We start from the raw sequence: 18,063 nt of genomic DNA, 5'->3' as shown, positions 1-18,063 counted from the left end.
GATTTTTTTTCTGTTTTTTTTTTTGAATATATAGTTGTTTTGTGTTCCTAACTTATTTTTGTGGGTATAATTGAAAAGAATGTAAAGGATTTTGTTAAACTGCTTCAAAATGCATACATTTCTTGTGTTCTTTACTCTTTGTAACTTCCATCTTGTAATACATTTTCTTATCAACTATTCATGTTCTGTTATACTTAAGCAATCACTTTCAGATTTGAACTCATTATTAATTTCTGCCCTCTTGACAGGTTTTCTTGCTAGATACCATGATTGGGGAAGATTCTTTTTCTTTTCTTAAATGCATTTTTTTGTAAAATTGAGGTTTTAAAAAAATGAAGGTAGTGTTTGTCTATGGTATGGCATTATATCATGTATGTGGGTAGTGTATTATTATGTTATATTACCTGTTATGTTCTGTTGTTGTAAATCCAAGAAATGTTTCCTTGACTTTGTTTCTATTGTCTTGTTTTTAATTTTTTTTTTCTACAGGAAGTTATACCAGAACTAAAGAGTTTCACTCTGTCCAGGTGAGCTCATTAGATCTAGATATCTAAAGAGAAGACTATGTTGTGTGAAAAAAACACAAGAGGAAATGCAACAACTACATTGTACTGATTAGGTGATATCTTCTGTCCCAGTTACTGTGAATCCGGATTTCGTACTTAGTTGAATTTATAGCTTCTGATTATTTCTTACTCAGGTAAATTAGTAACTCTTTTAGAAGTAGAAAAAAAAAAAATCTGTCCAGAGGTGCAGTAACAGTGCTCATTCTTGAACAAGTGCTGCACATTTGCATCCAAGAGTAAAATTTGCCCATGACAGTATTTTTTCAGCCTTCTGTCCATGTTCTGACAGTGATTAACTGTAATGATCTCATTAGCACTTTATAGCTGAGTAGCAGTTGCTTATATGCTGAGCCTGTATCTGTGTGCTGCCATGAATAATGTTTTTAAATTTTTCTTTATTGTCAGTATATTTTAAATGGCATTTTAAATATGTGAGCCCAAAAATAAATTATATATTCATACACTGTTGAAAAAAAAGTATTCATAGGAATTTTATATGTTAATGTTTTGATGTGATTATGCTATATACAATTCTAAGATATAGTGTTTCCCAGGAGTTTGGAAACAATTTCTTTTCCAGTATAATACTAGTGAATCACAGAATGCAGTCTGCATGATCTAATTTGGTGTTCTTTTATCCATAATGGGGTAAAATACTGTATATCTTTCCTTAAGTGCAGATAAGGTCACTTACGATAATATACAAACTTAAGCACCAGCTTTACTGGGAATGATTTGAGATCTTTATAAATTGAGAAGGTTGCTTTTAGGCATATATTAGAAAAAAGTAAAACCTAGGTAGCGTGAAAAAATGCTTTATTTAACTTTTATTATTCCAGAACATTCTGGGGGGCTTTTGGGGAGGATTTTTTGTTTGTTTTTTATTTTTTGCTATAGCTCTGCATAAAGAGCTCTGTCCAAAAAGGCTACAGTTAGTTTTTTGTTAATGGTATGTTTTAACTTAAAACTTACTGGATTTTGCCAGAAACGTATTTTTGTCTGAGGCAGGCTTCTTTTTGACCACTGTATCGTGACCTCTTGTGAATTGTATTCCAGCATATTCCTGTGGCTGTGTCTGCGGGCTCTTCTGGCCTCAAAACCCTCATCTCCTTGTTCAGGAATAGGGTTTTCCTACTGGTGGGTAGGGGGCATCTGATCTAATTTCCCAGGGTAGGTGGGAGGCCAGAGAGTTGCCAAGTTTGTTATTCCTACCTTGATTTTGAAGTGCAAAGTTTGCTGTCTGCATTGTGACAGAGAGCAGGAATTACTTTGTGTGTTTACGTACACAGGCTGCGTAGTGCACGAGAATAACTGGACTTCTGAACAAAAATGTGTGCTGTCAGCTGTGCAGTCTGTGCCATCTGATGCCGCGCTGCCTCTACTGAGGGGTTCCTAGGAGGAGCGCGTTTGTGGCACCAACACGTGCACTTCTGTACAACCGCAAATATACTGTGCGAATTTGCCTAGGGAAGTTTTTCAACACAGAGGTCTTGACGTGCTCACTGCCCTCTTTTGCAGTCATCAGTATTGTACGGGGCATGTGTTGCACTGCATGTGGCAAGTGGATGTTTCGCTAACACAGCTCTGTTACAGTAAGGCTTGTTTGTTGTGCCTTAGATTTACTGTAAGCAGCATCCTTATGGTGGTAAAAATGTATCCCATTATTAGCTCTGTTAACAAAATATTGTGACTTCTGTGTGAAGATTTATTATAAAGTATTATATATATAATAATCTTCATGACAATAGCTTGAAGTCTTTCAGGTAAATACCATAAAATTTTCTAAATTTTTTAAGTTTAGCCACTTAGCCAGGAACAAGAAAGTAAGTTGATTTGATGGCTTTGGCATTTGTGATACTGATTTTTATTGGCTTTGCATGCTGCTATATTTTCTTCTATCAAAATACAAAGTTGTATTGTTTTAGATTTTTATATGGAAACTAATAATTTAGATATATTTAATTGGGTACAGATTGCACAAAGTGGAATTGTGACTTCAGGGGAATAAATGAGTATTATTTCACTCCTTTTTACTCAAAGGGAGGTACTGATTTATATCTGCAAAGCAGATTAGTGTGCTCTAGGCTTGCATCTTTTTTAGCTCTTTATATGACTTTTTCAGATCAATTTGCAAAATGCTTGGGCATCAGATTTCCAGTATGGAAAACTTAGTGTATAATAGTATATAATCTACCCTCTATTATATTATAGAATTGATTCATAGTACAATTTAAAAGCTGAAATTTGTTCAGCTGAGTGTGAATAACATGTTCTCCCAACCATTCCAGGAGGATTTATAGTAAAATCGGGTCATTTTTGCCTTTTGTCAGTTTTGTGCACCAAAATTTTCCAAAACTTTCTATTTCCATCAGATGTTTTTGTAGAATTCACTCTGACCACCTGCAGAGTGAATTAAACTGATTTTTTTACACTGTTGTGTGGCAGGAAATACAGTCCAAATAACAATTGAAGCCATTGTCTGTGCTTTAGAAGTAGGGTTTTCCTTGGATATGTAAGTAATGACTCTATTTTCATTCTGCTTCCAGAAAGATTTTATTTATTCCAGCTAACATAATATTCCTTAACTTTGTATAGAAGGTGGAACAATACAATTGTTCAGGTGTCACAGACAAAACTGCTTTGTTTCTTTTCAGGAAAATAAAATGATTGCCAAGAATTTGTCTGATAGCTAAATAAAGGCAGAATGAATGATTTCTGGATTTATTTAGGTAAGTGAATTTTGAGATTTCAATCCAGACTGAATGGTTGAAGGTGGTTGAAATTCACACCAGCAAAAGCAAGACGTATTTCTGAGTTTATCTGGAATTTTTCCTGAATTTAGGAATTTTTACTTGGATGATTTGCTCAGCCCACATGAGCAAACTTGGTATTTCTCTTAAGATGCATTTGTTTGGGGATAATGACCAAGGGATGTTTTGATATATGGGTGGAAAAAAAGCTTTAATCATTCTAATTACAAATCTCCTTGTTTAGATCTAATTATGTTTAACGTTTTCAACCCAAATTCCTTATATATATCTGTGTGCAATTTCCTGCCAAAATAAAATGACTCTCTTCAAGGAATGGATTTGAAACCATAACAATATTTTAGATTGTCTTTTCAGTTAGGGTAAGAAATTCTGGAGCATGTGATTTTTTTTTTCCCCAAATCATTGCATTCTTGTACTAAATGGCAGATGATAGTGGCTGCTTTATAAGGGCTGTGCCGTCCTTGAGGCCCACTCTTGCCTGCAGGCCTGTGACACCTTTTTTTCTCTGGGTAGTCCAGTAAATCCAGTTTGCATCTCCAGCTCACGTTTGCTTGCCCTTGTCTCGATGTGAGACCGGACTAACTCCCTTGACCTGAAGATGTTTATGCAGCGTGAAATTCCATGTCCCTTAAAGCTGCATCACAATGGAGGAACTGGGATGCCAGCTCTTAAAGCTCACGGTTTATATGTAAGCTCGGCTCAAATGTTTGCCTCCTCAAATCTTACGAGCCCAAATCTTATGGGGACACGTGCAAGTCTGTGTGAGGTAATGTAACCTGTGGCTGGTGCTGCACAGAAGAGCAGTAATGTCAGGTAGCCCAGCTGCTGGTGGGTGAGGGATCGTATGTACTTGTGAGGCAGAGGATGCCCGAATGGAGTTCCTTGTATCACTCGTTAACACAGCACCTGCCGCGCTGTAAGTGAGCCCCAGGGCTGATGTGTGCATTGGGTCGAGGCTCAGCAGCACGGCTGTGCTCCCCAGGGCCTGGGGGCACTGGGCGGCTCGGGCCTGGGGGGAGTGTGCAGTAGGAGGTGAAGATCTGGTGGAAGAAGATGGAGCCTTACAAAAGCGCACAAAAAGACCACGTGTGGGTTTGTGCTTGAAGAGCAGCGTATGAGATGGGCCATGTAGGAGGTTGGTATCACGCTGCTCAGCCCAGCCAGGTGTCAGCAGTGACACATGCAAGATGCGAGCTACAGCAATAAATGTTTCTAGAAGACCCTCTCTGCTCTGGATATCTCTTGCGAAAGACCGTCGCTTTGTCCTGCAACCCTCAGTGGAGTGTGGTAAATCAAGCTCTGGGAAACGGCTCGTCTGTGTGAGATTATCAAAGTGTTCGTTAAGTGACCTTGAAACTTGGCCGTGAAAAGACAGAGAGCTCCACACTGCGCTTTTGAGATTAATCCTGCCTGTGGCTATGTGCTTTGGCTCTAGCTGTGTGTGTGGAAACCCAGTGGGGTTGTCCTGTGGCAGTTGTCGTTCTGTGTCCCCTCCCCTGGAACCCAGGTGAGGTGAGGGAAGATGGTGCTTGGCTTGGGTAGGATGGGCAACTAGCCTAGAAAAGGGTAGAGGGGAGAATGTGTCTGATGATGCTTGCTAGCGTCCCCTTGGTGAGGCAGAGAATAGATGTGCGTGTATATATAATATAATATTAATTTCATCCTATATGTGTGTATTAATAAATTATAATAAACCCGCATCCCTTCTCGGGACGGCCGCTGGGCGGCCCCGCGTCATGGCCGCCCGGGGGCGCTGCCCCTCGGCAGCGCGGGGCCGCGGGCGGGCGGGGCGCGCGGCGCACGTGACCGGCGCTCGGCCAATGGGGCGATCGCGTGATGTGCGGCGGCAGGGCCGCCTCGCCAAGATGGCGCCGGGTGCGTGAGCGGAGGCGGCGGAGGCGGGGAAGGCCCGGCTGCTGCTGCGGGGGGGGTCCGCGCCCCGTGTCCCACGCGCCGTCGCTGCCCGGGGCCGTAGGATGGTAAAATGACGCAGGGGGGGAAGAAGAAGAAACGCGCCGTGAACCGCAGCATCATGCTGGCCAAGAAGATCATCATTAAGGACGGCGGGACGGTGAGGCTGGGGCGGCGGCGCGAGGCGCGGCCGTTTCTGTTTCCTCTGCGGGGCGGGAAGACGCGCGGGGCGGCGGGTGCTCGCCGCCCGGGGGAGGCCGCCGCGGGGCCAGCGCTGCGCGGAGCGGCCCGGGCAGGGCCGAGGAGGCCGCGGTGCCTCCGCGCGGGCCGCTGCGTGGGGGCGGCGGGAGCTGCGCGCCCGGCCCGCGCAGAGGAGCGGAGCGCGGTTTGGCTGCCGCCTTGGCCGCGCCGCCGCTGCTCGGCGAAGCGCTGCGTGGCCGAGACGCGCGTTCTTCTGAAGGGAGTCGTTATTTATTGAGTTAGCGAGGCTTAAATGGGGACGTTTGGGCGCATCGCAGCCCCGGCGCTCACTCGGCCCCTCTGTGGCGACGACGGGGTCCTCGTAGCGGTGTTTCCATCAGGCCGTGAGCACCTGCTCACCTGGCCGAGCGGCGAGAAGCAAAACCCGTTCCCCAGAGAGATGCTGGTGCTTTCTGCAGCTGTTCCGCTTCCAAATGCAGGACTCGCGTGCTTTTTAGGATGAGTAACAAGCAGATTCATTGTTGCCATCTTTGTAGCATGGTACTTTAGAAATTCTTCCTGTAGTGGTCACTGGTTAAGACAGAATGGGCTGCCAGGTGTCCCTTAGAGCTTTAACTTGTGTTTGCTGAGCCAGGGGAAGGGATGTCGGACTGCAGCAGCACTTGGGTTTCTGTCTTTGTGTCTCCCAGCGGTTTCGAAAGCAGAGTGCAAAGTTAGCTGAAAACTGTTCAGAACTCAGGAAACTTTACAGTGTTCAGAAAATGAACTGTGAACATTAAATGAGGTTGGGAAGTTGCTGGCCTGTTGATAGGTAATGAAAATATTGTCTGGAATATTCTCTACCTTCAAATAAGTGAATTTGAGCTTGTTTAAAAATAACTTTTTAAAGAATCTGGTACCAGAGTGTGTAAGGGTGTATTTTGGTTTAAATGGTTGAGGCTTTTTTTTTCTGGATTGAAAATAATCAGGATTTTGAAAGATTTAAGATCAGCATGAGCAACAGAAACCTTTTAGTAAAAGTAAGACTGGAGCATCATCCAGCTCAGATGCAGTTCTGCGGGGAGGCTGAGGTTGGAAGGCGCCTCCGAAGGCTGCTCCTCTGTGGTTGTCCCTTCCTCCAGGCTGGCTGCCCATGGCCGCATCCCGGCAGGTTTTGCCTCTGCAAGGATGGAGCCTGTGCAGCCTCCCTGGGCAGCCTGCTCTGGTGTCTGGCTGTCGTCACGGCTTAATTGGATAAATGACTGCGTTTCACTGAATAAATAACTACATAGCATCCTCTCCCCTTCCCAGGATGTTTAAGTGGAATTTCCAGTATTTCAGTTTCTGCACCATCCTGTCACTGATGCCTCTGCAAAGAGCTTGACTCGGTTGTCTTTATCCCACCTCTCAGATATTTATGCACATTGATAAGATCCTGCTTGAGCCTTTTTGAGAAGCCGCTGAGCAGTTTGGCCTGGGTTTGCTCAGTGTGAATGACGCCAGGTCCAGCGAAGGCAGCGCCAGCAACTCAGCTTCACGGAGCCCTGGGAGAGTGGATGTTGAGCAGAACTGTTAAGATTAAAGGATGCGTGTGAGGTTTCTGATGAGTTGTTCCTAGTACCTTAGAATGAAAATACTTTCTGCAGAGTTTCCTCAATTTGCAAATGAGCTATGGCATGCTGTCTGGCAGGCTCCTATTTACAGAGGAAAGAAGTGAGCAGGCTCTTCTGCCTCTGCTCTTGCTTTCTGTTCCTCCCTTCTTTTCAAAAGCTGCTTTAATTGTACTAGATTATCAAAGAACATGAATTTTCTTATTTCAGATCTTCTATGCAGATCTTGTAACACTCGAAGTACATTGCGGCTAATCGTGGTGGGGGAAGCTATTTGGGGAAACTGTCAGTGTGCTTCCTGTGATTCATTTCTGGCTTTCCTTGTCTCAGTTTTGTTTTTTTATTAAGAACTATGAAAGTTTTACACTTCACTGCGCTGCGTTTTGCTAACAGAAATTCAATAAAGTTGTCTAATATACCAATAGAAGTAATTAGACTTTAGGAGAAATTAATGTGAAAGCTACAGTGTTTTGAAACGATGAAACCTTTATTTCCATTTAGCATTGTGTCAGTTTTTTTCTTAAGGAAAAAGAAATCAAATTATCTAAGAAGAATCTGTTTCCGCTTTCATCAGCATCCATGTTACCCAGGGTGGGGGTATAAGTGGTGAATTATTTTTTCATTTGAAATGGGAATATACGTTATAACTAACTGCAGATCAGCAGGGCACTTGAGGACACTCGCAGCAAGGGGTTGGGAGGGGAATTTCCCTTTGTTGCCTGGAGTGCCTCAAGGACTCAGATGTTCGGAGTCCTGCTTCGTGTCTTAAGTCTCCTTCTTATGAGTGTGACAGCTTGTCGTATGTGTTATAGTGATTTTTTTTTTCCATGTCTTGTTTTAGCCTCAAGGAATAGGTTCACCTAGTGTCTACCATGCTGTGATAGTGATATTTTTGGAGTTTTTTGCTTGGGGACTCCTAACAGCACCGACTCTGGTGGTAAGTGGTAGCTCTGGCTTTCTCCTCCTTCTTTCTTGCTGTGTGGGAGATTGAGGCAAAGACACTGCACATCTTACTGCTGAATTACATGAAACTTGTGTGTCACAGATCTGCTCAGGTCTGCAAGTGAAAAGTTTTGTATTGTTATATGGTGTCAAATATTTAAACATATTTACATTAAAGCTGTCTAATGATGTGACATAATTGTTATTAGCTGTTTAAAGCACTGTGCCTTTATCAGGGTTGTCTCTTGTATTAAGACTTTTTTTGTATTTTCTGGAAAGGTCAGTGTTGACTAGGTAGAGCATCAGCTTTATATCATATTAGTTATGTGGAAGTTTTGAAAAGGACCTTTTGGTATCTTACCTATTAAATAAAGGAATACATGCAGACTGTACTAGCTGTGGAGTCTGTAAGCTTTTATTTAAAAATAGTATTTTGTTATTGACCATTTGCTGTAATGTGAAGGTCAAGGAATGTGTACTGTGTTGAACACATCCCATGTGAGCAGATGTAGCACTAGTGATTAGCTCAGATACCACATGATGAGAAAGAAAAATTCAACTTGAGTCTGTAAGTACAGGAAACATCTATGAAAAGCCTTACAGAAGAGCACTTTTATCAGATTTTTTTTCCCCTTGGTGTTCTTTCTTTGCAAAGCAGGAGTGGGGAATAGGCCACATACCTGTCTCCTCCCCTTCCCACTTCCACAGAACAGTGACACTGAAAATGTGGCCGTTAAGTATTCCGGGTTTAGACCCAGTTTTTTGTTTTTGGTGCTTCAATCTTGCTGAATGTTAGCTGCTTAAAGTTCCAAATATTTATACTTCTTTTTTTTTTTTTTTTTTCCTCTCATTTATGGAGGCATATCTATGGAAATGTAAAACTACCTTCTGTGCTGCCATAAGCCACTGTAGGTAGTGGCTGCATCCTGAACCACACTTAAAGTTAATGCTGTGCAAATGACAGTGCAATATATAATAGTCTTTTTTTTTTTTTCTCCTTCTCTCTAGGTTTTGCATGAAACCTTCCCAAAACATACATTTCTTATGAATGGTCTAATTCAAGGAGTAAAGGTAGGGTGGCAAAAGTTACAAAAGTAATTGCACATACAGCTTAAAATGTATGGAGGGGAGGATGGAAATGCTGCCAGTTAGCAGAGCATGGAAGAGGTGCTCTGACGTTTCAGTGTCATTTAGAAGTTGTAAATAAAACACGGAAATAAACCGTTGCCAAAAAAAAAAAAAGCAACATTTTATTATTATTAAGTTACTGTTTGGCCTGTGCCTTGTGCTTGAGTTCTCCAAAGAATAAAAAGTCAACTAACTGGCTAGGGCCAGATGACACAAATGGTGTTAAAATGTGGGGATTTCTTTCACATGGAGCCTGGTGCTCAAGCCGTGTACTGTCAGTTACTTCTGTTCATGTGGCTCAAGGGAGGGAATTACAAACATGGGTCCTGGAACTGCTTTCACAGCTGGATCAGGTTTGCTTTGAGTTAGGGGTTCTGTGGTGTAATGAAACTCAAATTTCAGGTAAGCAAATGTGGGACAGAAGATCGCGCATGCTTGACCATGTTGCCTTTGATGTGCTGCTGTGTGGAATTATCAACCTCAGTAAAAATGAACCGAGCCCACGCTCAGCTTGCGGCACATCGGCTGTCACGCTTCTTGCTGCGCAGTTGAACTGGAGTGTTTTTCTTCACAGGGCTTATTATCCTTCCTCAGTGCCCCGCTCATAGGGGCCCTGTCTGATGTGTGGGGACGAAAGTCCTTCTTGCTGCTAACAGTATTTTTCACCTGTGCACCAATACCACTAATGAAGATCAGCCCATGGTTAGTATCTTCTTTCAAACCAGACTTTACTATTTCTTATGTTTTTCGTCTGTTTTATGTACAGTGTATTCTTTTTTTTTTCTATATAAGGTATACATAGGGTAGTACATATACAGTATATCTTGTTTTTGTGTAGTGCTAGCATGTTTGTTATATTGTTGATACAACATTCTTTGTCCTCAGTGTAAAGTTGGGGCTTTTGGATTCCTCTGTGCAAATCTGGGCAGCAGAGTCAAGCTGCAGTAGCTCCTAAGCCCAAACACCTCGGATCAGAACTTAGGAGCTGCTGACTTGGAGCCCTGCGCTTTGGGCTCTCCCCACTTTATGTCTCAGTGCACTTGCAAAAATGAAAAGTGTACTGGAATATAGTTCAATGAATTGAAACACATCTTCATTATTATTTACCTTTGTCTAATGTCATAATAACCTAAAATGTTGTTCAAATTGTGTGTTGCATGTTGTTTTCTCAAGTTTTACAATCTGTCAGCTTTGGCACTACATGAGGGTTTGACAAGCTGTAATGGGCACCTACGCTCCCAGGTGGTGCCAGAGGCAGAAATCTGTGTGCGAGAGCAGCCCTCGCTGTTGCCGAAGGCACAGCCGGAACAAGAGCCGGTGTCGGGAGCGCTGGCGCAGGGCAGAGCCGCTTCCTCTCTGCTCACGTGGGCTCCAGTCCCGTCTGGCTCCTGGGAAACTGCCCCTATCTGAGCCCGAGATTGGGATGAAATCAGTGCTAGCGTCTGGGCACAAAGATGAGGTTGATGCTGAGAGATCCCAAAGTCCAGAACCTCTCAGAAATGAGGTTTCTGCTCGCCCTTGTGATGTGGGCACCCAGGCCAAGGCGGTCACTAAGTTCTTGTTTTTTGTTTTTTTTTTTTTTTTTAAACAAGCATTTAATCACAGCAGCATTTTTGTAGACCAGAGCATGCTGTTTATTTTTGTGCTTAGTGCACTGAGGAAAAGTTGCACAGCTATTCAAGATATCTTCATAATGGCTTTGCGAAAGTTTATTTCATTATTTGTTAGCAAAAGTTAGACAAGATAACTTATTGTTGAGCTGTATTCAGGCTGTAAATAGAGATTTTTATATCTCCTTGTAGCTGTCCTGACTCTTGTTATTGCTTTTTCCTAGGTGGTACTTCGCTGTTATTTCTGTCTCTGGAGTTTTTGCAGTGACTTTTTCTGTGGTTTTTGCATATGTAGCAGACATAACCCAAGAACATGAAAGGAGTATGGCCTATGGGTTGGTACGTAGTTAGGTTTTGCTTCTGTCCCTGTGATATTAACTACTAACTAAACAGTTCTGTTAGTAGAGGTTTCTAAATTTATTTATTTGGCAAGTAAGTTTTAGTTTGGAGTAAAATTCTTCTGCTTAATATTTCTTGTCACCCAGGCCTGTAACTTTTCTTGCATATTCTGTTTCTAGCTTAAGGATAGTACAGACATGTTAAAATCTTTCTCAGATGTTCTTTTTTTACAGTTACCAGCATTAACTACGTCATTTGAGGGACTTTAGGTCATTCCTTCAGTCCCCTTCAGCCACTGTTGCCTTTTCAAAATCTGAAGTTTTGTTTCTGGACGATTTTGCAGCTGCCATCGTGTGTCTTAACTAATCCTGCTCACGTTTGCACATGCTGCTGCATGGGCCTGGCCTCAGCTAGAGCTGAGTCACTGACAAGTTCATAGGACCCGTTTCCATTTCCCCCTTGGCTCCTCCTCCCCGTCCTATGCAATAAGGGTTAGCAGCTCCAGCACTGTCGGGTCTGAAAGGGGTGTGGGACTGACTAGTTTTGTGCTGCCAGTGCAGGTCATAACAAGTCCTGGTAGTTACTTGAAAACTCCTTTCTGAACTTCCATTGTAGTGAGTCAAATTAATGTGCGTATTAAGTTTATTAAGGTGTCCTTGATGCATAGACAGTTCTCCCTGGTAATATCTTTCCAATTAACAGCAAGCATTGCATGTTTCGCCATAATGCAGGTGAAATACAGCTTACTGCTTCCAGAAAATGCAAGCAGCCGGAAGGATGGTTAAAATTAATTATGCCAGTACATGGGAGTGCTGTGAGCCTCACGTTACTGCCCGGTCTGATCAAAAACCTGCTTTCTTCCAAACTTTGGCCACCAGAATGCATAGCTGCAGAAAAGTTACTTTTAGTCCCTGCCTGAGTAGAGTGATGAGGCTTTTGAAAGTCGGCAAAGAATCAGGAAACAGTATTTTCCAGTGACATCGCTGTAAATCTTACCAGCTGTTGTTTGTTTTAGGTTTCAGCAACTTTTGCAGCAAGTTTAGTTACCAGCCCTGCAATCGGTGCCTACCTTGGTCGGGTCTATGGAGACAGCTTGGTCGTGGTGCTGGCCACGGCAATAGCCTTGCTCGACATCTGCTTTATTCTTGTCGCGGTCCCAGAATCGCTGCCAGAGAAGATGAGGCCGGCATCCTGGGGAGCGCCCATTTCTTGGGAACAGGCTGACCCTTTCGCAGTAAGTTACTTAATATGGGGTGTTTGGCATTTGTAGATACTGAGCTTGAGACAAAAAGCTCGTATTTACCAAGTTTTTTTTTTTTTTAAATAATAATAATAGTAATAAAAGGAGAGAGGGAACAAAAACCAGCTTAAGTTTATCAAGCTTTAAGGGTGATCCCACACTGCCACTGCAACTTTTGCCAACAGTCTTGCTAAATGTGCAGGCAGTGTTTTGGTGGTGCCATGCACCAGTTTCATTAGTTTATGTGCTTTTCAATTGCTTGTTAGATGTGTTTTTCTGAATGTGGCAGGTCAGCATTTGGTAACACTTTGTTTTTCTCACTACAGTCACTGAAGAAAGTTGGCCAGGATTCAATTGTGCTGCTAATCTGCATAACAGTCTTTCTTTCCTACCTCCCAGAGGCGGGTCAATATTCCAGCTTCTTTCTATACCTCAGACAGGTAATTTAACATCTTGATATGGATTTGAACAACTGTGAGTTTATAGTTATGTGCTGATATTGCTAAATTACCGTAGCAGTACTAACTAGCTTGATTTAAAAGTTTTCAGTAATTGTTTTTAGTCCTCTTGCTCTTTAGATTTTCTCTCCTTTCAGAGATAGGAAAACGGAGGAGGGAGAGGAATGTGTTATTACACAATTTCTCCTGTTTTGCAATCCTTTGTGCTCATCTTGCGTTAGGAGATTTCCCCATGTTACACTGCTTTATTGTTGAGAGAACTCTATTACGTGCTTTGCTTTTATGTTCCTTTTCTCTTTCCTTTTCCAGTGATAAGTGTGAGTGTTATGCAGGTTCAGGAGTAGTTGAGTAGAATCGTTTGAATCGGATTTCTGTGCGGGTTGTTCCCCCCACTGTCTGTACCAACAACCAAATTGCTTTTTCTTTTAATATAGATAATGGGATTTTCATCTGAAAGTGTTGCAGCATTTATAGCAGTCCTCGGGATTCTTTCCATTATTGCACAGGTGAATTACTACTATTTTATTGTTCTAGTAGCTTCAAAAGAGAACTAAGCACTGTGGGAAACTTCCACAATAGTGAAATTCCAGAAACATGCCTCCCATTTTCTGTAGCTGTTTTTCTAAGCCTCCACTCTTCCTTTAACTAATTTAGATGAAAAAGAGCCTGCTGAAGTGACTCAGAGTTTTGTTTTATTAGTATCCAAAGTGTATTGGGTTGGGAAAACTAAATTCCCTTCATATGTAAAGGAAGCGATAATGATTAGTTCCTATATCACGATTTATTTATTATGGTGAAAAGTCTTGCCTATTTTGCACATACGTAATTTGCATGTAATAGTCATAGCAAAAATACTCATTTTTTTTTGTTTTTATTGTATTTTTATCCTTGACAGACAATAGTTTTGAGTTTACTTATGCGGTCCATTGGAAATAAAAACACCATCCTCCTGGGTCTGGGATTTCAGATACTGCAGCTCGCGTGGTACGGCTTCGGCTCGGAGCCCTGGTGCGTAGCTCTCGCTTTAGTTCAGTGTGGGCTCTGGGGCGTTTTGCCCTTGGTCCAAAAGAGACATTTAGAGGGTGGAAAAAGTATTATATAAAAATGATCAGCTTAAAGACTAAAAAAAAAAAAAAAAAAAAAAAATCCCCCTCAGCACTCTAGGAATTTATCCTATCTAAAGACTCTTTAAAACTGTGCTCTCCTTCACTAGAGCGTTTCAATGGGCTCTATGCAGGGAGCACTGTCAGGACCATTCGTTCCTGTGAGGGTGACAGAGCCCTGGCACAGGCTGCCCGGAGAGGGGATGGAGTCTCCCTCTCTGGAGAGCTTCAAAACCCGCCTGGATGTCACCCTGTGCCCCCTGCTTGAGCACAGGAGTCGGACTAGCTGATCTCCAGAGGTCCCTTTCAACCCCAACCCTTCTGTAACAACTCTCCAGGTGTTTAAAAAGGCAAGCCATGTGCTGCAGCAAAAAAAAAAAAAAAAAAAAAAAAAAGTTGGTTACTAGCCCATACACACAGATTTCTCATTTGAAAATAAATTCTGAATTTCAAATGGGGCAGTGTCTTTCCCAAAAAAAATGTGCTTTGTCCTTGTCTTTTCCTAGTCAGGTTTTCCTGATTAATTGTCTGGCTTAGATGGTTGAAGTATCTTTTCAATTTGTTTTTGTGTATTGAAACACTTCCTCGCACGGAAGCCCAGCCACAGATGAAAAACTCCCCATCTGACCTGGATGGCTTTTGCATGATTCTTAATGCTGCAAAAGCTACCATAAATATACCTCTTAATCTGAGTACTGTTTAACTCCAGAAGAAATCCAAAGATATGACCAAGACTTTGAGTAAAGGCTAAGGTTATGCTAGGCCAAGTGGCTTATCAAGCGGTTTCACAAGATTTATTTAAAAAATTAAAAACGCCCAGTTGTGGTGGCAACGACGTGATTTGCAAGCGTGAGTGTGGCCGGGGTGCTGATGCTGGGAGCTCCGGGGCCGCGCGGGTGCTCTCACTCTGTCTCTGTGCAGGATGATGTGGGCAGCGGGGGCCGTCGCAGCCATGTCCAGCATCACCTTCCCCGCCGTGAGCGCGCTCGTGTCCCGCACGGCCGACGCTGACCAGCAGGGTAGGTTTGTGCGCCAGGCCCTGCACGCACCCTGGGGCAGCCCTGGCTTGGCCTGGAGCAGCTCAGACACCTGCGCCTGGGTCACAAACTGTGACGGTGCCAGCAGCTTAGCGGGTGCAGTTTAACCCCTAGTTTATTGTTACCAATGATACAACCCCATGTGGAGATACTTGCATCCCGTTTGCAAACATACATATGCATGTATGTATACGTATACAAAATACATGTATGTATTTTATATATGTATGTATGTATAAAATGCAGGTGACAGGATATTTTACTTTTTCCCCCAGGAGTTGTCCAAGGGATGATAACTGGAATTCGAGGACTGTGTAATGGTTTGGGACCAGCACTTTATGGTTTTATATTCTATATATTTCATGTTGAACTGAATGAACTCCCAATGCCTGAAACATCATCAGGAAGCAGTGCAGACACACAGTACCATTTACAACAGGTACTTTTTTAACTTATTAATTAAAATAAAAAAGGAAAAAATATATTAAATACATATTGGTTCCTGTTCTTAATCACAAGGCTGTGTTTTAAAAGTTTTGTTAGCTGCAAGTACCAAGATGCAGAAGAGCTTCTTGATTTGCTCTTGGAGGCTTGCTGTTTTTTTCTCTTAGCTTAGACACTAGGATGTGGTTTGACTGTCAGGAAGTTGCAGCTGATTAGAGTAGTGCCAAGCCCTGTAAAAACAGCAGGCTGAGACACTCACCTGCCTGGAGCAGTAATGACAGAATCCCACTGTCTTGCTTCACTGAGCAGGTCTCTGTAACTGTATTTACCTTTCAGGTAAATGATTTGGTTTTGTTGTGCTTTAGTCTTTTGACCCAGGTTTGCATTTTTTTTTAGTTCCTAATTTTTATTAGCTGAGGAAATTCAGGAAAAATATGCTTAAATTATATTATTTTAAAATAACAACCTACCTGGAGTTGAATATAAACTCCTCCTACTCCTGATATACAGTATTTTTGATTTTATCAGTATAACTTGGTCTGAATTACTGTTACTTGCTAATTTACTAGCACACATACCCATTTTTCTGTGTCTCTATCACATTTCTGTAAGCTAACAATTGTTTTTAAAATGGTATCCAGTACATCTGTTTCTGTGAAACAGGTCTGCAAGTCATGGCACAGAATGTCACGCTTCTAGACTAACCCAGGACGTGAATGTCTAAATTAAGAAAAATCTAGCATGACTTCAGTCCTCCTACCAGGAAGACTGTGATCTGGATGGTATAGGCCATGGGCCGTGTCTAGTACATGTCTAGTTGCTGCCTTTCCCCAGTCTCAAGCTGTGCACATGCTCTTCCCACATTTCTTCCTCTAGAAGACTGCACAGAGGAACACTGTACTGTCAAGAGCAACAGGAAAAGTCCTTTCACTTTTAAAATGTGCAATTAGCTTATTATGTTAATGCCTGTCGCTGGCTCCATAATAATTCCTGTTTTCTTTTCAGAATTCGATAATTCCTGGACCCCCCTTCCTCTTTGGAGCATGCTCTGTGTTGTTGGCTCTACTTGTTGCCTTGTTTATTCCCGAACACACCAACCTAACCGTGCGGTCCGGCAGCTGGAAAAAGCACTGTGGTGGGCACGGCCATCCCCACAGTCCCCAAGCTCCAGGGGAGGCTAAAGAACCGTTACTGCAAGACACAAATGTATGACAAAAAACATCCAGGAAGACTTTTTAGAATTTTTTCATCAGCAGTTTGGGATACATGTTCCACTTTGGTCAAAAAAATAATTTCTTAAGGTAACCTTAAGAAATATCTTTTTGCATGAAACTTGTAGGAGTTACAAGAAAACTGTAAGTTTCTCCAAAGATGTTGCCATTAAATTAATAATTTGCTTTTAAAAAAGAAAAAAAAAAAAGTTAAGCACTTGTCTCTTGCCATAAAATACTGTTGTCGTTAAACTTTACATCCTAGTTGAGAGACTAAAGAATAATATATAGTCAACATATGAGCATGTGTCCTGTTTCCTTAAGGTGGTGAGCTTTAATCCTATTCATGATAAGTCTCAATGAGACAGACTAGCACCCATGTGGACCCATTCATTTTAATGTTGTAAAATCTTGGGTCAGATGATTCAAAGCCTTAATGTAAATGTACTCAAGTAGGAAAAAGGTCAATTGGTATCATTTATTCTGAAAGTCATACAAGGGATTTTTTTCTTATGTTTGTACTAATATAAAAATCACGTGAACATGCTTGCTGAACAGTAAAAGTTCTTTTTATGTAAGTGCATTACTCTTTCTATTTTTGAATAAACGGTAGTATTAAACATTTGTTTAAATATTAAGTGGGTGTTTTGAGCCTACGACATTTTAATACCGGCTCTAAAACTCTGCTTTCCTAAGTACCGTTTATTATACCACTGTATTTCTGATGTTTGCGTAATCATAAAGGACCTCAAAACTTGAACACACAAACTGAAATAAGCTGATAGCCTTGAGAATATGTCAGTGTGCTCTATAGTGGCCTTGGAGGACTGTCACAAGAACCCTTTTACTTTACGGAGCTAATGTTTTAGTCCTAAATTTCCAGGACCCTTAGTACAGAAGAGAGCTTTATATACAATTACTGATGTGAATTTCTCTAAAAGTGTATATTTTTGTGTCCAGTTGTATTATTTAAGTGTTTCTTTGTATAAATTTGTGTATAAAGTATTGTATAGGTTTAAAATGTTTTCATCTTGTGGTTATTGCTTAAATGCTTTTTTACCTTTGAACATTCACCATGGTTGACCAAGAGCAGGAAAAAATGTAAATATTCTGTTAATAAAGTTGAGTATTTTAATGAATTTTTAAATAATTGTTAATGGCTCTTGAAACCTTAATCACAATCAACTAGTATGTGTGTGAGACCTTAGCCTTTTCTTCACACCTGCTAAACCCTAAATACAATGTTCTATTTTTACCTGTTAGATTACAAGATTGTACCTCTCACATGGAGACTTTCCCTTTTATTTAGCAGCACAAACTGGCCACAGTGGTGTGGTTTTCGTCAGGGATCTATAAGGGAATAAATTGTTTTTTTTTTTTTTTTTATATATATATATATATATATATTTACTTATAAATATAATTAATTAATTAAATTCTACATAAGCTAGTCAGTGCTACAGGTTTTGCTCCCCCATCCTGAAATTAGTTGTTTATCTCTCCTGTCCTAATA

The 18,063-nt window shown here is 41.6% G+C and overlaps 1 protein-coding gene across 1 annotated transcript; it reads left to right on the top strand.

Annotated features, from left to right (window-relative positions):
- Nucleotides 1-5,181: 5,181 nt before the first annotated feature.
- SLC71A1 (solute carrier family 71 member 1) lies at nt 5,182-17,700 on the top strand. Its single transcript, XM_088524491.1, has 12 exons — nt 5,182-5,408; nt 7,880-7,975; nt 8,989-9,051; nt 9,683-9,810; nt 10,943-11,057; nt 12,073-12,291; nt 12,624-12,737; nt 13,190-13,261; nt 13,651-13,763; nt 14,780-14,877; nt 15,171-15,334; nt 16,345-17,700. The coding sequence occupies exons 1-12, from the start codon at nt 5,322-5,324 to the stop codon at nt 16,549-16,551; spliced, it is 1,476 nt and encodes a 491-aa protein (XP_088380617.1). The 5' UTR covers nt 5,182-5,321; the 3' UTR covers nt 16,552-17,700.
- Nucleotides 17,701-18,063: the final 363 nt, after the last annotated feature.

This window comes from Tinamus guttatus, unplaced genomic scaffold, assembly GCF_059628265.1.
Source record: "Tinamus guttatus ecotype Peru unplaced genomic scaffold, ASM5962826v1 Tinamus_guttatus_pri_ptg000211l, whole genome shotgun sequence".
NCBI lineage: Eukaryota > Metazoa > Chordata > Aves > Tinamiformes > Tinamidae > Tinamus > Tinamus guttatus.
Note: the sequence above shows the minus strand (reverse complement) of the source record. Positions and strands in the feature narration are given on the sequence as shown.